The sequence below is a fragment of the Malania oleifera genome, chromosome 10 (genome assembly GCF_029873635.1).
Source record: "Malania oleifera isolate guangnan ecotype guangnan chromosome 10, ASM2987363v1, whole genome shotgun sequence".
In the NCBI taxonomy this organism is placed as follows: Eukaryota; Viridiplantae; Streptophyta; class Magnoliopsida; order Santalales; family Ximeniaceae; genus Malania; species Malania oleifera.
Window position 1 is genome coordinate 5622345 of NC_080426.1, and position 22570 is coordinate 5644914.

A 22570-nucleotide genomic window follows, 5' to 3' on the forward strand; every position below is an offset into this window, starting at 1 on the left:
AATTGTAGTAGTAATGAGCTCTTCTGTTAGTACGTACATGCAGTATATATGTAATATTATACTTACACTGAACTTGTAGTGACGAACCATGGACTCCACCATTAACGCGGGAAGCAGGAATATTGCCACCAGCACCGGTGCCCCAGCCCAACATGCCATCCTCTCTCTCTCTCTCTCTCTCTCTCTCTCTCTCTCTCTCTAGCTGTGTAGGTTTAGCTAGCTCTGGCTTTTCTGTTTATAAATAGGGGTAGCAAGTATGCCTATCTCTCTCTCTCTCTATGTGTGCGCTTTTTTGTTGTAGGCCCTTTGTGGCGCAGCAGGAGGAGTGACAGGGCACCCTAGCTAGGTAGCTCGCATTATATATAAGAATGAATTAATAAATCTCTGCTGACACGTCGTTTTTGCCCGTTAGGTGACTTCAAGTATGGATGCATATATATATATGTGGACATAGGCTGCCATGTATTCATTCCCAAAGCTTTCTTGCATGTTACATAAAGTAGTCTGGATCCCCTCCGCCTCCACACACAAACACCCCCCCCCCCCCCCCCGCCCCTCTTCTCCTCCCCAATAATAAATATGATCACCAATCGGCAAACAAGCTAAGCTACTCCCATATATATTCTATATAGGATATAGCTAGTCTTCTCTGTCCTCCCATTTTCAATTGACTACTAAAGCCACTGCCAGAATCAGGGATGCTTGAAAAATACAGCCCATCTACAATATGCACCTCTCTCTCTCTCTCTCTCTCTCTGATTTAAATGGGTGATAGTTGCTCTGGCTGTCTCTGTTTTAAATGGGTGACAATTGCTCAAAACAGGAAACAAAATTAATTACAAAATAAACGGAAATTACAGAACAGGGGATGCATGCTACAAGATCATTTATTTATAAGAAAACTCAAAATGTCTAGACTTGTGGAAATTTTAAACAGAAAATTTTCAATTGACTTTTGTGAGAACGTTTATTATTAGAGAGCTAATATGTTATTAAAACCTCTCTCAAGGCTTATGAGTTATGAAAATAAGATTTTTGTGTACATGAGACAGCTCTGGATCCAAGGGTCCTCACAAGCATTAAAGCATGCATAGATCATGAGAACCTAAGCTCGAGTAAGGGATCCCAGTATTATATTAATTAGCCCCTATACATACCCAGTCAACGTCCTCATGAGATATCACCTGGCCCGGGGAAGGCTAGCATTTTGGCTCAAGTAAATAGCACATAAACGTATAGTAGATAATAATTATGCACATGCATATTAAAAAGAATTAATTACATATGGCTGAAGTGCAAATTAAATGGCGGGGGCCGTAGGACAAGTAGGCCCTAAGAAGATGAGAAATGCCCATTCCAACTGCTGCGCCTGTGATGGATCTTCTCATAATAGCTGGTTAATTACCCTGTGCCCCGGCCTGTGGGGACAAAGCCAAAATGGGAAGGGATCTGGAAGGGCAAAAATATTCATTATACATGTGCAGGGTAGCCAAGCTAGTTAGCAAGCCTTTTGTGCGTTACGTGCCACCCTTCATCAGGCCTGCCATCATCGTCAATTTCAGCCCATCACATTACCTTGGCCCATATACAAAGCCCTTTTACTTCATGGGACACCATATACACGCATGCTTGCTGCCCTTCCGGATATCTGTATGCTTATGTATTCTTAATTATTGCATAAGGGAGAGAGAAAGAGTGATTGCGATGGAGCGGAAAACGGACCCAATGGTCCACAGATGTATGATCAGATGAGCAGTGAACGATTACAGAAGTTTATGGTTGCGAAATGGTTTTCATGGATTAGGAAGCCTGCCCCCTTTTGGTCAGTTTTTGCTCTACGATTTGAAAGATCGATGTGAAAAATAAAATATATATTTATATCGGTAAGCTGGAGGGGAATTTGGAGTTGCAAGTAACAGCTCATCTCTCTACCAAACCTCAATTTCCACATTCTTCTTTCCTGTTGATTTCTCCTCCACTCTATCACCATCTCTCTCTCTCTCTCTCTCTCTCTCTCTCTCTCTCTCTCTATGTCCAAAGAGTTGCTATGAAAATAACTTTGGGCTTTGAGAATGATGCTGCCACATTTTTTAAGAAAATTAAAATGGTGTTTGGGTGCATAAAGTTTAAGTGATGAATTAAAAATTGTGTTGATTTGAAAAGATTTAATATGGAAGACATTAAATTTGATGGAGTTTCATAGAATTTCAAATTCAACATTAGAATTTGGTGTATGATTATTAACTTATAGGTATGGTTGATTAGGTAGTTGTTACAGTGTGGTTTTGGTATGTTGCTGTGCCATTTTGAATGGTTTAAATGTTAGGAAATTCTAATTTGTTATTAGGGGCTCACATATTTAAGAACAATTATTTTACTGAACTATTTTAACATTTATTGTGTATGAACTTTGTAATGTATAGAAGCTCAGCACTAAGTTAATTTAAGACTGATGTACTTCTAAATTAACCTAATATATAAAAAAAGATAATAGAATTATGGTCTCCAAGTCAAATCAGAAATAATTTTCACGTTCTTTCTTTTACCCTTCTAGAAAGAAGAATACAAGTGAAACACTTAGAGATTTGACTGTGGAAGATCAAAACTCTCCGCTAAAAGTTGTTGGACAATCAAATCAAACATAATTATGGATCCAAGTATTTATTCCGCATTCAGTATAGATTAAGGTATTTATTCCACGTTTATTTTTCTTAATTGAATAACATGATGATCTTGGTTGATTAAATTTTATGGATTGAAGATATTCCCAACAAGTGGTATCAAAGCCTAATCATGTTGTTGATTATAAAATTATGCATGATCTGATTTAAGAATGATATTAATTTTATTAAAATTCTGGATTTAGATTTTGCATGATAAAGTTTAAAGGAAATTTAGATTTGATGTGTTTTTGGGCAATTGATTTTTGGAGGAATTGGGTTTGGAAATTTTTACTTGTATTTATCAAATAAAAAAAAATTGGGCAAGAACCCGTACGCCGATGCTGGGAGAAAAATAATGTATGTTTGCCTTGCCGGCACCATGGGCAATGTCTCAAGAATGCAATATGATTGCCATATGCATATGCAGAAGAAGAAAAAAATTATGAAGAAGTTGGAAGTGTCCATTATGAAGATTTCTGGCATCCTCGTAAACTGTGTCTTTGATTTATGTTTTACCCGTTGTACTCCTTTTTTGGGCGGGTTCAAACAATTTGGGACCATTTGTGTGAGCCAATGAATACTTTTTCTGATGTAATTATGAACTTCAAGTTTATTTCTAAAGGTGGAGGTCCTGGAGGATGAAAAATCCATGAGCCTTCACAAAATAAAAATAATAATAAAAAAATTCAATGCAGATGCAATTTGTGTATGCAAATTGCATACTATTTTGTGTATGCCTACTGTCTCAATATAAGTATATTGAAATAATAAGTTGCTAAAGTAACTTTTATTATATAGATGCATTTATATTGAAACATTAGGGACATATATGTGTTATTTGTGCGAGCAATGATCGGCTCAAATGAAGGCCATTGTTAAGCCAAATAACTTGCATACTTGCAGTGATAAATACGTTACAATTGTTAGGTTATCCATGTGAATAATAAGTTGGTCCAAAAAAAAGATTGTTGTACGTTTGACAGAACTTATTGTAAGCATTTGATCATTGCATGAATGATACCACTAATAAGTTAATATTTCAATCCAAAAATAGAATATTAATGTTGTACTAAGTATCTTCATATGGTTGTCAAAGACTTCAATCAGAAAAGGGGATTGATTTTGAGGAGATATTCTCACTAGTAGTGAAAATATCTTCAATCCGTGTTGTTTTGGGCTTAGTAGCTAGTCTTGATATATAGGTTGAGCAAATGGATATGACATCTTCTTCCTTCATGGTGATTTGGAGGAGGAAATTTATATGGAGTAGCTTGAGGGTTTTAAGATAAAGGAAAAGAGAACTATGTTTTGAGACTAAAGGAGAGCTTATACGACCTCAAACAAGCTTCTAGACAATGGTACAAGAAGTTTGAGTCCGTTATGATTCAACAATGCTACAGAAAGAGACTTTATTATTTTGTTGCTTTATGTTGATGATATGTCTATTGTTGGTCACAATTCTTCCCAGGTTGATAGGTTGAAAAAAGATCCTTCTAAATTTTTTTGCAATGAAAGATTTAGGACCAACAAATCAAATCCTTGGAATTAGGATTACTTGTGACAGAAAGAATAAGAAGTGAATAAGAAGTTGTGTCTCTCTTAGGAGAAGTACATTGAGAAGGTACTTCAATGCTTTTGAATGGAAAAAGCTAAAGTAGTAAGCACACCTCTTGCTACGCACTTTAGGTTAAGCAGTAAACAATCTCCTTTTAGTAATGAAGAGAATAGAGACAAGCAAAATGTTCCTTATGCATCTGTAGTTGGAAGCTTAATGTGTGCTATGGTTTTGCACAAGGTCAGATTTAGTTCATGTAGTTAATTGGTACAGTTAGTCGATTTCTCTCTAATCCAAGTAGAGAGCATTGAAATGTTGTGAAGTGGATTATAAGATATTTTCATGGCACTACTAATTTGAAACTTTTTTTTGGGTCTGGAAAGCCTGTGCTTGTTGGCTATATAGATTCAAACATGGCTAGGGATTTGGAATCAAGGAAATTTACTTCAGTCTATTTGATTAGCTTTGCAGGGGGAGTTGTGGTTTGGCAATCCAGGTTACAAAAATGTGTTTTTTTGTCTACTACAGAAGCTGAGTTCATTGCAGCTACCAAGGCATGCAAAGAGTTATTGTAGATGAAGAAATTTGTGCATGAACTTAGATTCACTTAGAAGAGGTATGTGTTATTTTGTAATAATCAAAGTACTATTCATCCTAGTAAGAATCCAACCTTTCATGGTGGATGGAAGCTATTGATGTGAGATATCATTTGACAAATATAGTACCTCACGAGAAACTTGAGCTGTGTGCTGAGATGATCGACATAAAATTTCAGTGATAAGCTTGTTAAATGTGTCTCCTTCCTCTCATGGGTTGGAAGGGGAGATTTGTAGGCTATAGCCCAAACTTTAAAAAAAAAAAAGGGGGGGGGGGGGGAGGAGGTGAGGGGAGGGGGGCAAGTTTTTTTTTAAAACCCATTAGGGCTGAATTTATAAAGCTTATGATGCACAACTAAAGAGGAGGAGAGGCAAATGGTGGCTATGGCAATTTTGAAAAAAAAAATTGCAAAATTTCATATTTTCAGTCAATGCAGTTTTTTATTAAGTGATTGATCGGAGGGTCATTTGTGGTCCTATTTTTCTGAAATTTTGACAGCACGTTCAGGACTAACCCCCGTTCATCTTCAGCACAAGAGCCCTTGATCAGTGAGCTATTATGTCACACTATGGGAGCTGGTCATGCCCAAAAGTCGTTACCTTAATCACAAGGAGAATGAATCATTCTTTCTATGGAGGTCAATCTTTGCCTGCTAGGCAAGAGGATAGCAAGTTACAAATTCTAATGGGATGTACTAATACATTACAAAACTTCGATGTAGCCAATAATCCAATCAAAGAAATCATTGGACTCGTCGATTTCGATATGAACAGTGGTGATCTGTTTTGGATCTCTAGAGACCCAGTTCTAGTGGCCAGAACAACGACTGAGTTTTGGGTGATCTCTTGCTATTTATTTAAGATTCTTATATATATATATGTGTGTGTGTGTGTGTATGTTTGGGAATTTGTTTTTGCCCTAAGTTTGTGAGCATTTTGTGATGTTTGAGCTACTGTAAATTTGTCCCTTAAATTATAGTGGATTTTTATTGGGTCTCATAGGTCCCATGGTTTTACACTTCACATTGGAGGGTTTTTTCATATTAAAAATTGTGTGTGTCTATTGGGTGTGTTATTCGTGTGTTTCTAGCAGATTCTCAATTGAATTTTTGCTGAGATTATTGGTTTTTATTGTTGGATATTTTTGCTTTTCATTGATTTATTGATAGGGAAAGATTTATCTGTTGCGTTTGTTGTCTTATTTCTTTCCCAACAAATACTAGTAAAATGCAAGTTATTTCCTTTATTGTTCGAGTCTAAATTCCTTAAGAATGAACTTAGATGATTCAAGGGTGGGTTAAATACTGAGTGTTTCTTTGGATAAAGATGAATAAGATTGGACTCGACTTAGTTTTGCCACCGGCATAACTCCTTGACAATTCAGAAAGATTTTGAAAAGTCTGATTCCTTTTTTACTATTGTGAACTCCTTCATGACACATAGCAAGCGTTTTAGTGGCCTGCCTTGCAATGGGCTTGACTTTAAGAAAAAAATAATAGACCTTTGTTTCTGAGATGTGATCATGGCGAAAGGATAGATGTTTTTGTGGTGGTTTGTATTGTTTAGGGACAGACATGGCATCCCACAGACAGCATCAGAGCATCACCCTTTATAAATGAACAGAGACGCTGCTCGGGCAGCCAAGATTTTTAAAGCCAAATGAAGGAAAATTTGATAAGAGGAAAACGTATGAGAGAAAACAACAAAGCTTGTTTGTCATTTGGGCTTTACAGCCAGGTATGGACCAATGCCTTGGAAATGTTCTCGTGGAGCAAACCATCTTACCAATCAGCAAATTTTTAGAAGTTCACGAGGGAAATGAAAGAAAAATATGCCACTATTCCTTGTTATTATCAAGAAAAATGAAAAGGTAAAGAAATATATAATAAATCAATGAAGATAATTTTTTTTTTACATGCGCTTCACCTCTGGTTGTTCTTAATTTTCAATCATGTTCAAACGTATAGCTTCTTTCTTAATCATAACAGGGATAGGGAGAAAATATAATGAAAAACTGATTCAAAACTTTTCTTTATTTTTTTCTTCTCTTGCAAAATCCTCAATCCAAACGAAATTGTTAATGATCGGACATGTTCTTGCTTGATCTACCCTTTACTCAAATTCAACTTCATAATTCCCAGTCTTTCCATAACTAGAATAATATATGCACTATCATACAAACTTGTATATGCAATAGCCCAAGTTTGTCGAAGATGAAGAAAAAAAAAATTAAAATAAGAGCAATAAAAACAAATGGTGAATTTAAACTTAAGCAGCAGCTCCAACAGGCACACCAGCCTTGAGCCTGGAAGACCCATATAGTGTTTCTTCGAACCGGATAATCTCATTCTTCGATCCGTAAGCCACTTGAGTTCTTTCATCAATATTCTTGATCACCTTGTGCAGCACAGACTGGGTTCCGTCACTGCTGTAGCCTCCGGCTTTCTCAATCAAGAACCCCAAAGGAGCTACCTCAAATAACAGTCTGAGCTTGGCTTTGGTAGATGGGGAAGTCACATTTGTGAAGACACCTTTCTCTTTTACTATGATCTGCAGAGAAAATTATAAGCCTCAGTATTGAAAAACTAACAGTAGCATTTGTCAATGTGTGTTAAAGCTTGATATACATTGTTGGCCCACAACCTAATAGCTTAAGCTTTTAGGTAAAGTGGTAATCTAATATGGTATCAGAGCTAGTTATTATGGGTGTTATTTATCATGTGTTTATCTCTTCACGTGCTGTCAGGCTGCACGTGCACAACTTAAGTTTTTAGGTAAAGTGGTAATCTAACAATGTGGCCAATGAGTTGAATTAAGGACTGTATCAGCTTTTGGGAAACCACCTATATATATTGAAGTTATGAAAAAAGAGATTTGTGAACAAAAGCTAAAAAAAAGAAGGGCAGACCTGGTTAACATCTGGTACCATTCCTCCTGTGTATCTCAATGTGTATTTCTCCCTTACATAGTAGTTGATCAGCTGTTGGGTCACAAATGGAAAAACTAAAAATTAGTATATGTTTCATAACAGAAGCACAACCTCCGCTCCCAAAAAAAATCCAAAAAAGGTAAAAAAAAAAAAGAAAGAAGAAAGATGGCAAGAAATGAAAACAACAAAAGTAGAAAACAGAATGTGGGACTGAGAGGCAAGACCTTGTTATAGTCAGGGTTGTCAAATGTGGCTCTCAAATTTCCAGGCGAGAATAATTTGCCTTCACCAATTTCTGTTGTGTCCTTAACATGTTGCCACTTTCCTGATAATTTCATCCAAGAAAAGAATAAACTTGATATATGCGAGAAAGATTGAGACGTTTGAGCACCCTTTAGTTGTTATAACGGGGAAAACCTAGTTTTAGCACTTATAGAGGTCACCAGCTTATCAGAAATAAAGGCCACAATAATAGCAGAGGATTGCTTCTTATAGTAGAGTTGAAAACTTGACTACAATGTGCTAAACAAACCTTCGTCAAGGAGGATGAACTCATGGGTGCCAGGGATGTCTTTAAGAGCAAGAACATAAGTAGTTCGGGGACCATAAATCCCCATGGCTGCTGCAACTTGATCACTTCCTCTTACCCCAGTTAACTTATCCCCTGGCCACACCCCAAAGATGGTTCCCACAGTGAAATTTGTGTCTACAATGCTTGACCCATCAAGTGGATCAAAGGCAACACTGAACCCACCTGTTCATATTTTGATAACCAGAATGGATCATTAGCAATCTTCTAAATCATCTTCTCTAGTGATCCTGAGATCTAAAGATTAAGATTGATAGCTAGATTGTTGACTTCAAATAGAAAATGATATAACCTAACCTTCAACAGGACCTCCCATGTCTTGGAGCTCAGGGACTTCTTCAGAGCAAGCATATTTGCAGAAGTGCGAATAAGTCAAGGCCTAAGCATTGAATTTCCAAGGTATATTAATCAAAAGGAGGATTTTCTTCTTAAGGATGTGTTAAAAGTACACTGGGTGTAGAAATGACTTTGATTTGATTCTACAAAAATATTATGACTTGTGCTATGGAACTTCAAATATTATGCAGTAGTTTAATCAGATAAGATGAATCTATGAGTTCTGTTGAAGAAAGCAGGAGAAAGAACCTACAGGGTAAAAAAAATTGGGTACGTAAAATCTAACCTCAAACAGGAGCTTGTTTGCAAGCATGTCAACAGCAAGCTGTTCATCTCCAAAAGAATTCACACAAGCTGTTCCTCCACAAGAAGCTGTTCTCACTTTGAATGCAATGGTCCTCAGTGCTTCTCCCATGCACATCATTAACCTTATCAGTCCTTTATCTGGGGTTGCCTTTGTAAGGAACTCCTCCTACAATCACAACCTCATTGATTAAACCAAAATCCACACAACCCTTTTTATTAACTAGTACAAGTAATCCAAATCTGTATAGCCAGTGCAATGAAATGGTACTGGTTTTATTTGTTTAAAGACTTACCAGGCTATCCCCAATCTCACATCTGGTCACAAGGGAAGAGTAGTTCTTAGTCTTTGAAACCTTGAGCGATGATTTTGGCACTGTTCGCAGCGATTCTCCAAACAATGAACTTGCCTTCAAACTCTGCAATGCATTTTGTGCTTTCTTTCAAAATTTTGATCATTCATTCAATTCTTTTTCGATCATTTTTTTTGCTTTGATTCTTGTTGTACAAGTTAATGAAAGAAAATACAAGTAAAATACCCATAAACCACAATATACAACCAGATATTGAAACTATGGTGCATACCCTGGAGCTGAGGGATGGAGAGATGGAGGGGTGGGGCATTACTGCTGTAGAATGCTGAGATGATACTCTAGGCAGGAAGCCACCACGTGCATAGCACGTGATACCAGTCTCCATTGCTGCAAATTATGGAGAGGGAGATCAAATTTTGATGGAAAGAGAAGAATGATGCAGGGAAGAGGTAGCTTGAGATTTTGAGTTCTTTGAATTAAGACTCTTGGCTCTTGGGTATGGTTAGCAAGCTAGCGAGGTGGTAGCAGTGCTTAGATCAGTTTGTTCCAAAGTCTGGTAAGGGTGTGGGCATGGAAACAAAAGCATGAGGTGTGGATAGCACTGGTAGCAGATAAGCAATTAGCTGCGTACTGCCACGTGGCTGCTTCTAAACAGATAACAGCTCTGATGATAAAGTGGCAATTACCATCACCCAAATGTATGTGGCTGGTGCTCAAAAAGAGATTTTAGTATCTTGTAAGGCTAAAGGGTGTATGAACATTAATGTGCATGTGAACTTCGTAGAGGTGACCATTTTGCCATCATTCATTCTTCATTCTTGGTCATTAGACGTTGCTTTTGGGTATTTTGGGTATACCACTAATTGCATAGAGAGGCTTTTTGGTACTCCAATAAAAAAGTCACGTAGACCGTAAAACGGACACGTGCATACTCAGTGTGTATTCCAAAAAAAAAAAAGTTATGAAAATAAAAACTAAAAATTTAAAGAAATATTAAAAATTAAAAACAAGCTGGATAATATTTTCAATATTAGATCATATTAAAACTTGATTAAATAAATATTTTTTTTTCCTTTAGTCAAATAACAATTAAAAATAACAACGGTATAAGATAATACAAGTTAAAAATACTATAATAAAAGTAAAAAGTATTATAATTATTTATTATATTTCAAAGTTCATTTTATAAGAACAATTTTATAGTGCATGACAATTGAAAAATAATAAAAATATTTTATAAATGATTTTAATTATTTTTTTATTTTTCTTTAAATTTTATATATATTTTTATCTTAATTATATCTTATATTCCTATGGTCATTTAATTCCAATTTTAATTAAAAATATACATATATAATGAATAATAAATTTGTCAAAATAACTAAAATTTATAAAATTTTCAATTTTCAATTTTTTTTTTTTACTAAAATTGATAAAATAAAGATAAATAAATTGGCAATAAACAAATGCATTTTCATACGATTCAATACATGCCCTTGTTTTTCCCTTGGATTGCCGGAGCCGGAGGTTGGTTTCAGGGGCTTTGACGAGGTTCTTGCAGCAGAGGGGTCTAGCGCTGCAGGGGGAGGGAGTAGGGCGGCGGCTCAAGGATTGTCGTGTTCGCAGCGCCCTCATCATCGAGCGGACGGCACCACTCTCTCTCTCTCTCTACAATGTCGACGTCTACCTTGTAACCTTGTTCCAGTCGTCCCCTTTCTCTTTTCCCTCAAAACCCTAGAATCATAGCCAATCATTCACCCATCTTTGCCTCGACTTCACCCGACCCCACACCCTCCGCCGCCATACTTCAGGAGCGATGACGTTCTCAGCGCTTTGAGTTTGAGAGGAACTCCAATCTCTTAATTCTGGGTGAGCGTTTTGTCAAACAGCTTCTAGGCATGACTATTTGTGGGGGAAGCACTGCGGTCTGCGGGATTAGCCATACGTGCGGTTTCCATTGACAAGGCAATTTATGGGAGTTTTTTTCCGTTTTTTATTAATTTAAAATAAAATATTAAATAATATGAAAAAAAATTCTATTATGTAGTTTGGTGCTGCGTGCAGCGTTTCTAATGGTGACACATGGCGAGATGGGTAAAGCAAATCTCGCAGGACAAAGTTGCGAAATTTATTTCGGAGATGACATGTGAGCTAATGCGTGGTAAATTTTACAATTTAATCTTACGAGATTTGCTTCGCCCATTCAGTTGTCATTTCTCCTTCAAATAAATCTCGCAGATTATTCTGCGAGATTTACCATATATATATATATATATATATATATATATATATTTCAAATTAAAAATGCATTATACCCAATTAAAAAAATAAAGTATTCTAATTCGAAGTTAATAACTCAAAATGTGTTTTAATTTATAATTGTAAAAAAAGTATAAAATATTTTTTCATCTAATTGAATGAATGAATTATTAATCTAATTTAATGTCCAAACATATAGAACTAAACAAAAATCATATGGATGAAATTTTTTAGTTTCTTCTTCTTTAACAAGTATCATACTTTAGGGTTTTTTTTTTTTTCCTCTACTTATAATGCTTCGTAAAACAATATGAACGAATTAAATGTTATTCATTGCAATAGTCAAATTTAAAATTTTTATTTTTTATGAGAATGCACATATATATTGTAGACACCAAATTTTATTTGTAGATCTAAGGTCTTGGATTAGTCATGTTCTCTCCCATACTTTTTGTGTACATTTCACATCTCACTCTGACATACATATTTTACACGTGAAAGTGCGAAAATATCTTATAAACAAGAGTTCATAAAAGTCCACTAATACAGATTATCTTATAAACAAGAGTTCATAAAAGTCCACTAATACAGATAATTTCAAATTTACGTACATTCAAATTGCATCACAATGTAAGGATTGGTAACTTAAGATAAATATAAGTAGACATCATAGAACATGTAATGGTGCAAATATTTTTTTTTTATATATAAATTTCAACATGAAATAAACAATAAACAACTTTTTAAATTCCATAATGAAAATGTAGTGCTTATGTTGGATAAAATCATATAAGTTTTTTTTGTTTTTTTCAAAGTTTACATTTCTTAAATGTCATTCTTGATAATATTATGTGAAGTGTGCACAAGACACATGGCTATACAAAGGAAATGAAAATAATCAAATGTTATACAAATGAAATAAAAATAATCAATGATATACAAATGAAATAAAAATAATCAATGTTATACAAATGAAATAAAAATAATCAATGATATACAAATGAAATTAAAATAATGTTATGTTACTCAGTGTCGTAGTGAGGTCGTCTCTGGGGTCGTGGTAGCTGTCGTTTGCGTCTACCCTCTTCCTACTGGTCATCTACATCAGGTCTCCTGCCCCGTCGTCCTAGATGGATCATCTCTGCTAAGAGGTACTGCATAATCATCATCCATGTGAAGCGCACGCGGTGAGAACTAATATGATGTCTCTGGACGAGAACAATGCGACATAGCGGGTGCATCGACCTCATCCCCACTGAAAATGTCATCCAATAAAAATGACATCGATGGGGTGGCAATAGAGTCAGATGGGGCGTCAGCCGGTCTACCGCAATATCAGCTGCACTGGAAGGCGCATACGGTGCTGACGGACCGAACACGTACTCCGCCTGTACAACCGATTGCGAAGAGATGAGACTCACTGGATGACTAGAGGAGGCATGTCGTCCTCCTTGTACTGGAGCTAGTCGACCTCCTCGTGCTGGTACATCAGGTCAAGCAGTTGGGATCTGTCGACCGTCCTCGTGGACAAGGTCCAATGTAGCACTCATCAATCGGTGGATAGCAAGATCTAGCGAGATCTGATTTGCCTTATATACTATGTCATCTTGCAGGATACGAAAAAATTTGGTTAACCCATGCAGATCACAATGTACACATAACAAAAGGAAGTGTGGGTTAAAGTCTTCTTACGAGGTTCAAATATACATCAGCAGTCCTGTCGACGAAGTAGTGTGTGATGGACATATACCAGGGGAAATATGGGTCATCCGGACGCATCGGACCGTCCTCCGCCACTTCTGGTGTGATGTACTCTCACTGATGCTCCCACGCAATCACGAATATTGCGTGTGTAGTCGCCCAATCCATGACCCCTCGACCGCGCCCATCCATGTTGTGGAGGTCATCCCTAATTACATCTACCCTGACGTCAGAAAGCGGTTGGGAATGCCTTGTCGATACCTGAACTACCGCATGACTCGGTCAGCGAGATACCACTCGATAATACGAAAGCAGATGAGTGGCACTCGGGCTACCCAGAGGTCACTCCCAACTACATAATGGGGAGGTAGGTCAGCTAGAATCTCAACCGTGTAAGGCCTCTAAAGGAACTGCACTTAAACATAAACAAAAGTTAAGCGAACTATACGTAACTGAAAGAAAGAAAGAGAATATTATGTGCTACACTTTAATTGGACTATACCTCATGCTCCCGGTGCATGTCCAACTCGAATTTGTATCAGGGCAATGTGTGTTGCGCAACCGTCAGCGCCCTCAAGTTGTCCCTCCATCTGTATAAGATGAAACATAAGTTTACAAATGTAATGACTAGTACTATAAATTAGTATCTGTAGTACTTATAGAATGAACAAGGAGGGATAAATGAAGTTGGTACTAATCGGTATATGAGTGGGAGTGAGTCAATCGGACGACCGTCCTGGCCCTTCTAAATATGTAGGAAACCTCGCCGTGTAACGTCCCTCAATTTCTTAACATAAAATGCCACATAATAAATAAAAATGGTCAACCCGAACCCGTGGGTAGCGGGGACACCTATCAAACACAGCGGAAAACCTAGCAGCAGTAAATATAAAATCTCAAACATCCAATCATAAAACATAATACCAGAGCATTCTATACATCCTCACATACATCCAAATATCTCTAGGGTCAAACACAAAATAACTCTGACGCTATTACAAAATCTTACCCTTCTCACAGGGTAATCTCACTAGCTCAACGGCGGCCCTAACCCGCCAATCTCTCAGGAGCTCCTAAAAAATTAATTAAGTTTGGGGGTGAGACACTTCTCAGTAAGGGAAAATAAACTAAATACAGCTGTGTGGCAACATGAATATTTAATGCATTTGTACGTATACAGTACACTTCAGAATTCTATAAACATAATTATATCGTACTGGGTAAACATATATTTTCACATCTGTTAATAAATCATATCATACATAAAATCATCTGTTATAACTGTAGTACTGAAAACAAACCTAGGATGACTAATTAGCTGGTGTCATGTATTGTAATAACCCAAGAAAAAAAAAAAAAAAAACGAATAATAATAATAATAGTTAGTATTTAAAAAAGAAAGTGTTTCTCTGTTAGGATCCTTGATTCAATGTTTGATGCCTAAGAAAGACCTTGTCTAAGCGAGTGCTCAAAGACCATTGCGGCTCAGTCGCTCCCTGGAGGTCGGCCTGGTCAAAATGGAATTTCATAGGATAAACAGGGTAGACACTGTTTATATACGTAAATATGTACATAAAATAATGTTTTGACTGACATAATTTGTAGAAATATATGATAAAATAATAATAATGTAAGTATCATATGCGGGGCCCACAAGACTGTGCGGGGCCCACATGAGTCCCGAAGCCGTATGGAGGTTTACACGAGTCTCGAAGCTATTTAGGATGCATAAAATCGTATAAGAATTATTCGAGTTACGTAGGATCCATTCGGGTCTCGAAGTTGTGTGGGGCCCACAAGACCGTATGGGGCCCACATGAGTTTTCAAAATTCAAATTAAATTCTTGTTCAAAAATAAATAATAAAATAATTAATTAACTAATTGATTAATTAATTAGGTAAGTAATTAATTAAGAATTTATTTAATGGGAATGGTGGCAAGCACTCCCACATGGCCTCCATCCCCATCCCATACTCAACCCATACCTTGCCCATCCCTTGCCCATTCTTTAATTTTTAAAATTATAATTTCACCCATCTCCCCACACTTTTACAAATTCCATTTCTTCCCCAAAATTTTCCTATAAATAGGGAGCTCTCAACCTTCATTTTTCACAATAATTTTTCAAGGAAGAGAAGGATTAGTGAGTGAAAGAATTTGTGGTGGAGAGAGAATTTTTGAATAAATTCTCAATCACCCACTTTTTCCGATCTCATTTCTTAAAGATAATTATTGTGTTCGTAGCACACGGTAAAAGAAGAAGGTAAGTAAATTTTGATTATGTTAGTTTCTTTTTATTTTAAATTCATACCCGAGCTTATTTTGTACGTAAATTTTAATTATGTTACTTAGTTCCACAAAATTTTCATGAGTTTATTTTTACGCATATTTAATTATACCAGTTCTATATTTAATATACTTGCATCTATTTTTGGGTTAAGAAATGTTCCAATTCTCTCGGGTAAATTTTCAGCATTTCTTTCTATTCAAAAATAAAATTATATATATTTATAACACAAAAATTGTGTGGCATGAGTTTATTTTACGTTACATTTTTTATGTAAATATGAGTAAAGATGAGATTTTCACGATATTATTTTTAAATTTGCATAAATTATAATAAGATGATTTTAAAACCCCTTATGGCAACGGAAGTTCAAAGTTACAGATGCTCGGTACCGCAGCTTAAAGTTTATACGGATCAGAGTGCACTCACACTGTTTACAGAGTGGTTATTTATGTTAGTGGATTTCTCCTGAGTGCACACCTGGTTTAAGTCCAGGACTTAATAAGGAAAATCTCACTTAAAGTTTACGTACGTTGATTTAGTTTGGTCGGCCAGCCAGCTAAGTCCAGTCTTCGGACCGCACAACCCAGTCATGGGGGTAAACATGACTTACGGCAAACAGGCCTAAGGGTGGTTTTTACAATATATGTTTATACATATTTAATTACGTGTACAAAGTTACTGATAATTTGAAAGAAAAGTGTAAGTTTACGTGAAAAGGATCATTTTGGTGCTTATATGACGATCTAAGGAAAACGTATAAGGAAAAGTATATGTATGTTTATCATTAAATATTTTTACAGTTTTAAAGTTAAAAGTTTAATAGCAGTTATAGTATATGATTTAAAAATTTACTGTTGAAATTGATGACAAAAGTTTTATGCAGAAATTTTTAAATTTATGTTTATTCTAAAAGAAATCTTGAAGTTATAGTATTCATTATTGTTTTACGAAATTCTTTAAAAACTCATTTTGGCCACACACTAATAATAATCTTATTTACTTACTGAGCGTCGTCTCATCCCAATCATATTTTATTTCAGATAACTCTGAAGGACATGTCGGGAATCAGGCTTAGCAAGCATGCGGGTGGGGATTAGAAAAATAAAGATTGATTAGAAATATTAGTATGGTTTCAGATATTTATGTTTGTGTAATTTTCCTTCTTTTGAAATAAATGATTGTAATATGGAATATTAGTGCTCTGGTTTAATAAAAATTGAGTTTATTTGCTTCCGCTGTAAATTAGTAGTAAAAAGTTAATATCCCAGGCCCCTCGGGGTCGGGGTGTTACATGTATTACCTCCCATGACGGGTTGTGCAGCCCGAAGGCGGGACCCGACAATGGCTGGCCGACCACTACCGAATCAAATATGTCTGTAAGTACGATGAGCCCGCCACACCCTGGTCCGGACTGCCAGGTGGACGTCCACACTCTACTGAAAGCCACATCGACTATCCATCTCTCATCCCCTCGTGGGACGGTAGCACAAATAAGGCCTCGTGCCAAAATTAACCCATAACTACAGTACCGAGCTCCTGGTCTGAATTAAACTAACATCCTGGTTGTGAAAACATATAATACATGATCATACGTAACATCATTACGGCCTCGTGCCGAAAACATAGATACAGCCTCGCGCCGAAATTATACATATGGCCTCGCGCCAAAATCATAGTAAATATGGCCTCGCGCCAATAATATAAATACGGTCTCGTGCCGATAGCATAAATACGGCCTCGTGCCGATAACATAAATACATGGCCTCGCGCCAATAACATAAATACGGCCTCGTGCCGATAACATAAATATATGGCATCGCGCCAAAAACATAAATATGGTCTCGTGCCGATAACATAAATATATGGCCTCGTGCCAAAATTGTTTCAGGTATATATATACCGAAAATACATCATTTATCACATAATCGTCAAAACCATCACAACATAACTCATATTTTCATAATACTTGAAATCATGCCTTGTTCGTAAAATCTTTCACATCATAATACATTTCACATAAAATAATATCCATGCCACACAAATGCTGTTAAAAGTCATACTTCATATTCTAAAATCGTGAATTACTTACATCTCATACATACATATACATTTTAATCATCATAGCAGTATTTTTCCCAATCGTACATTTCATTCGTAATACACAATATAACATATGCTTTTCTGAAAATAAATTTACTCATAATCAATAATAATTTGTATGAAAAATTACTGTTTTAGTTTATTCCCTTACCTGCCTACTGAGAAATTCCTTAGGACCCAAAATTTCACGCCCTTGGCGCTCGAAATGTAATTCTTGCAATTTACATTTTCCCCAGATTAATTAATCTATTTATCCAAAATAATACTAATCTAGCCTTCTTTAGGCTCCATATACCTCAAATTAATATTTAAACTATTATTTAATATCCCTACTTAATTTTCCAAATTTTACCTGCGGGTCCCAAAATTACACCCGCGGCACTCACCCGAGCCCTAAATTTCAGAAATCCTACTTTAGTCCTAGATGCTTAATATTTTAGCATTTCAAAATTAATGCTAATTAATTAAAAATAAGTCCCTTAATAATCGCCGCACCCCAAATTTGGAGTTTTGGCCCGACACCCCCACGAGAATTTCGTCCCACTAGACTTGTAGAGAATCATCCCTAGATTCTCGTGGTGGTGTCCGTTCGTCAATCGGGTTTATATTTTGCAAGAAATTAAAGAAAAAGGGAAAAATGACTTACCCTAAGGAATACGTTTACGTCGCTCCTACCACCGATCCGCTCCGGTAGAAATGACGGCAGCAGCGAATGGAGTCCAGTGGTATCTTCGGATTTTCGATCGGGCGAAAATCCGTCACGAAATCAAGGAGAGAGGAAGAGAGAACGTGAGGAGAGAGAGAAATTACAGAGAGTTGCAGAGAAGATAAAAGAAAAGAAAAGAAAAGAAAAGAAAAGAAGAAGAAGAAGATGATATGGGGGGGGGAAAGGAAGTTAAGCTTCAGGTAATTTAATAATAATAATAATAATAATAATATATTTAATTAATAATAATAATATATTTTATTAATAAAAATAAAAATTAATTTTAATTAATTAATTAATTTTTTTCCTTTTTCTTTTAAATCCGATTAAATAAATAAATAATTAATTAATAATAATAATTATTATTATTATATTAATAATAATATATTTTATTAATAAAATAAAAATAAATTTTAATTAATTATATTTTTTTCTTTTTCTTTTAAAATCTGATTAATTAATTAATAATATTTTATTATTATTATTATTATTTATTTATTATTATTATTATTTATTTATTTTTTTTGGAAATCAATCTGCTAATCTTTTATATATCTTTTTGGGGTTTTTACACGCCGTGTAGGAGCTAAGGACAAAAATCTCTCCTAGGCCCAAACTTGTAGTAGATGAAGTGGGCAAGCAATCTGTGTCTTCGAGTAGTGAGCAGCGCGACATATCTCTCTATAAAGCCACAGCAAAGTAGCGAATCCCCAACTGTACGTGCGACTCGCTCCCAAGTCCGCAAGGAGTGGAAGGAACATCGGATATGCATAGCTGCCTGAAACGTCACAAAATAACACCGCACATATCAAACGCAACAAGTGGGCTCGTGCGTGGCACGCTATAGTCTGTGCATCTGCATCTACTGGGAGCTGACGAAACACATCCCCCTCGAGGAACCACATATGGATACATGCACCAACTAACTCGCTGTCAGGTAGCACAACTCCTAACAAACACTCGCACAAAGTACGCAGGGCGAGTCATCCCTGACAGTCTGTAGGTCCCTCTACTGGCCCGATAGTACTACCAGTGATGGGTCGCCCATCAATCGGCAGTCCAAACAAAACGGTGACGTCCTGGAGTGTGACGGTTGCCTCCCCGTGAGGTAGGTGAAACGTGTGCGTCTTGGGTCTCCATCGCTCCACCAAATCTGTCATGAGATGCCAATCCAGTTAGATATGGGCAATCCGATAAATACCATAAAATCCTACATCGCATATCCAGTGAACGATGCGATTGTCTGCCTCCAACCAGCGCTCTACAAACTGCATGCCCCCTCAGCAGACCAAGGGGTCGGCGTGCCCATCAACACATGCTCGGCTAGCTCAGTGATCATCACCCATCGTCAAAACGCTCAGATCAGACGGCCTTGGATCGATCTTGCAAAATGCACCATCGCAATACAATAAATATATACAAAAGAAGAAGTGTACTAAAAGTCCTATAAGTGCGTACAAAGTCAATGTGACGGTTCAGCTGCATCCCCGGGTTGGGTCATTCCTAGACACCTTGTGCGGTTATGTCCTTCCTGATGACATATGCTGCACGTGCTCCTCTTTCTACCTTCCCTTGCGTTCATCTCATTGGATATATGGGAGCTCCTAGGCCAACCTTTATGTCGAGCATATGCAGGATTTGCCTGTATAATCGGCAACGAGGATGCTGGCCAGTACACCTCGTGCATGATTGAATGAAAATCCGCAGCATATGTCACATAGTGCTCGGCAGTGCTCCAACATGACTCAACGTACTACATAGCATTTAGTCGTGTCTTTGCACATGCAGTGAGAAGGTGGGAGTATGGAAAGTGTAACGCTTGCCACTTCCCACATGAGCATTCACGTCTATCCTGAATGCTCAAAGTTTGGACATTATTTCCTTTATGGGACCCCAATAGTGCGGTTGTGATGCTAAAAGTACCCCTAGACCGGTTGAACGTCGTGACTCGATGTCTAGTCGCCTTCAACTTTCTTCTTTCCATCGCTAACAATGTATGGGGAGTGAATGCATTTCCTCCCGATATTGCGTTACGAGCAGCCTCCCGTCGGCTATTGAAATAATGTGCAATGCGATAAAATGTCAGTTGCATAAGAGCCGTGATTGGGAGGCTACGAGCGCCTTTCAGAATGGCATTGAAACATTCCACGAGGTTAGTGGTCATGTTCTCATACCTTTAGCCACCGTTGTGGCACTGAGTCCACATATGAGGAGAGATCTGATAAAAAAATAACTTCGCTGGTTTCCCACCTCATCGAATATTTTCTCCATCCACATGTTAAATTTTCTTACCTAATGTTCCCTTCCCGCTCGCTTAATCATACGCTGAATATTGTCATTGTGTACTTTCGTGCTAAAGTTGCTGACCACGTGTCGAAGGCAAAAGTGGTGGTGGGCACGTGGTGGTTGCCAATCGAGATTACATTGCACTACAATGAGAATTCCTGGATGCTGATATGATATAAGGCAAATGTTATTCCAATCAGTAATAGAATGAAGACAACACAAAAACCAATTCCATGTGTCCATACTTTCCTTTTGAACAATAGCGAATGCAAGGGGAAATATTTGCATATTTGCATCCGGGCACATCGCAATTAGGAGTTTACCCTTGTACTTACCATACAAGTGTGTCCCATCCACATAAATAATGGGAGGGCAGTGACGAAAACCCTGAATAGATGCTGCGAATGATCAAAATACATATCCAAATTTTGCGGTGTGCTCGCTAACTAAAATAAGAGTCCACTTCTACTTCACAACAGTATCAGGATTGTATGCACACATCGCTTCCATCCACTTAGGAAAAGTTCAATAAGACATCTCCCAATCGTCGAATACTTGGGCAATTGTCTTCTGTTTTTCCAACTAAACCTTCTTATACGAGATTGAATAGCTGAAGCGACGATCTATGAACTCTTTCAATGTAGCGATTGATGTCGATGCATCACCCCTGATCATATTCACGATCTCCCTAACAATGAGGGATGACATGATTTGGTTATGGTCCTGCAAGAGAAGTTTGTTCAAACATGTGTGCAGACCACCATATTGGGTGATTTCGAATAATCAGTGTTTCATCTGATACATTACACGCACTCTTCATCCACAATCAAAGTCTTTACACCTAGCAACCTATAACAATGGGGTAGACTGCACGACATGGAAGTCATGGTGCGTTCGAGCGTGGTATATTCGCACTGCGACTATCAGCTGATCCTTTGACCCAAATAGCATCCCCTTACTCAACTTCGACGATTCATTCCAACGAGTCACCCGTATAGGAAACTCCTCGTCACGTGACAAATCCGTAGCATCTACGTCAATTAGACTGTACATGGGAGGTTCTTCCATAAATTGGGCGTTGTACATGGCATCATTCGTTTCACAGGGGGGTGGGTTGACATCATCGGGGAACTCATTCGTCCCTTCACCCGTTTCCTACTCGTACCGTCATCTTGTAAATTAACATCATTCATAATGTTCATCCCCTCGTCTAACGCGTTGTTCGCAATGGCAAACAACGATCCTAGACATTCTGCTAGAACTTCTTCACAAACTACATGATCATCCCTATGAATAATAGGTATTTCGTACGTATGTGGTTCGAACGACGATCCCGGACATTCATTCAAATCCACAACAGGCATCCTACCAACATCCGCACTCGTGTATAGTTCAATACCTTCTTCCTCCGCTTCAACCACATGCTCAGCAGACGTTCTCATCTACCTATCCGCGGCGACACCCATGTAAGGAATGGTTTCTACATATAACTACATAGTTAAATATATCGTACCTACACAGTGTGCATCCAACACAATGCACAGACCGTAATTGTCAGTTACGGGAATAGCCTCATGGAGGACTGTATCACTATGCCCTCGCATATGGTATCTTGCGGTCACCTACAATGCATATTGATTTAGATCAATATGCAAATATTTGTATCTCTTTGTATACAATTTAGTTAATTTACACTTATGGCCAATTTAAATTGGTCAAACTGGCAGAATACTATAACTAACACCAGCTGGTCCAGTTATAATGTCCTCCCTATATACAACAATACCGTTACCGGAGTACTGTTTGAGCTTCTTGCCATTTAGATCGACGCTCGGGAAAGAAAAAAGACCTACGCAAAACAAAATTGTATGTATAAGTGATATGTGTTACTTATAGTAATCAAGAATTAATTTCACTACGTTCATGAGCATGCAATCTTCCC

The 22570-nt window shown here is 37.2% G+C and overlaps 1 protein-coding gene across 4 annotated transcripts; it reads right to left on the bottom strand.

Annotated features, from left to right (window-relative positions):
- Positions 1-6910: 6910 nt before the first annotated feature.
- LOC131167016 (sedoheptulose-1,7-bisphosphatase, chloroplastic) lies at positions 6911-11235 on the bottom strand. Of its 4 annotated transcripts, none has more exons than XM_058125738.1 (9): positions 10776-11235; positions 9557-9672; positions 9268-9390; positions 8955-9140; positions 8630-8711; positions 8276-8497; positions 7968-8068; positions 7723-7794; positions 6911-7364 (listed from the first exon to the last, which is right to left on the bottom strand). In XM_058125738.1, exons 1-9 carry the CDS (start codon positions 10921-10923, stop codon positions 7083-7085), a joined length of 1332 nt encoding a protein of 443 aa, XP_057981721.1. In that variant the 5' UTR covers positions 10924-11235; the 3' UTR covers positions 6911-7082. The 4 variants fall into 4 exon arrangements, with proteins under 4 accessions (XP_057981721.1, XP_057981724.1, XP_057981723.1 ...); XM_058125741.1 differs by having other exon boundaries at positions 10780-10916; XM_058125740.1 differs by having other exon boundaries at positions 10766-10902.
- Positions 11236-22570: the final 11335 nt, after the last annotated feature.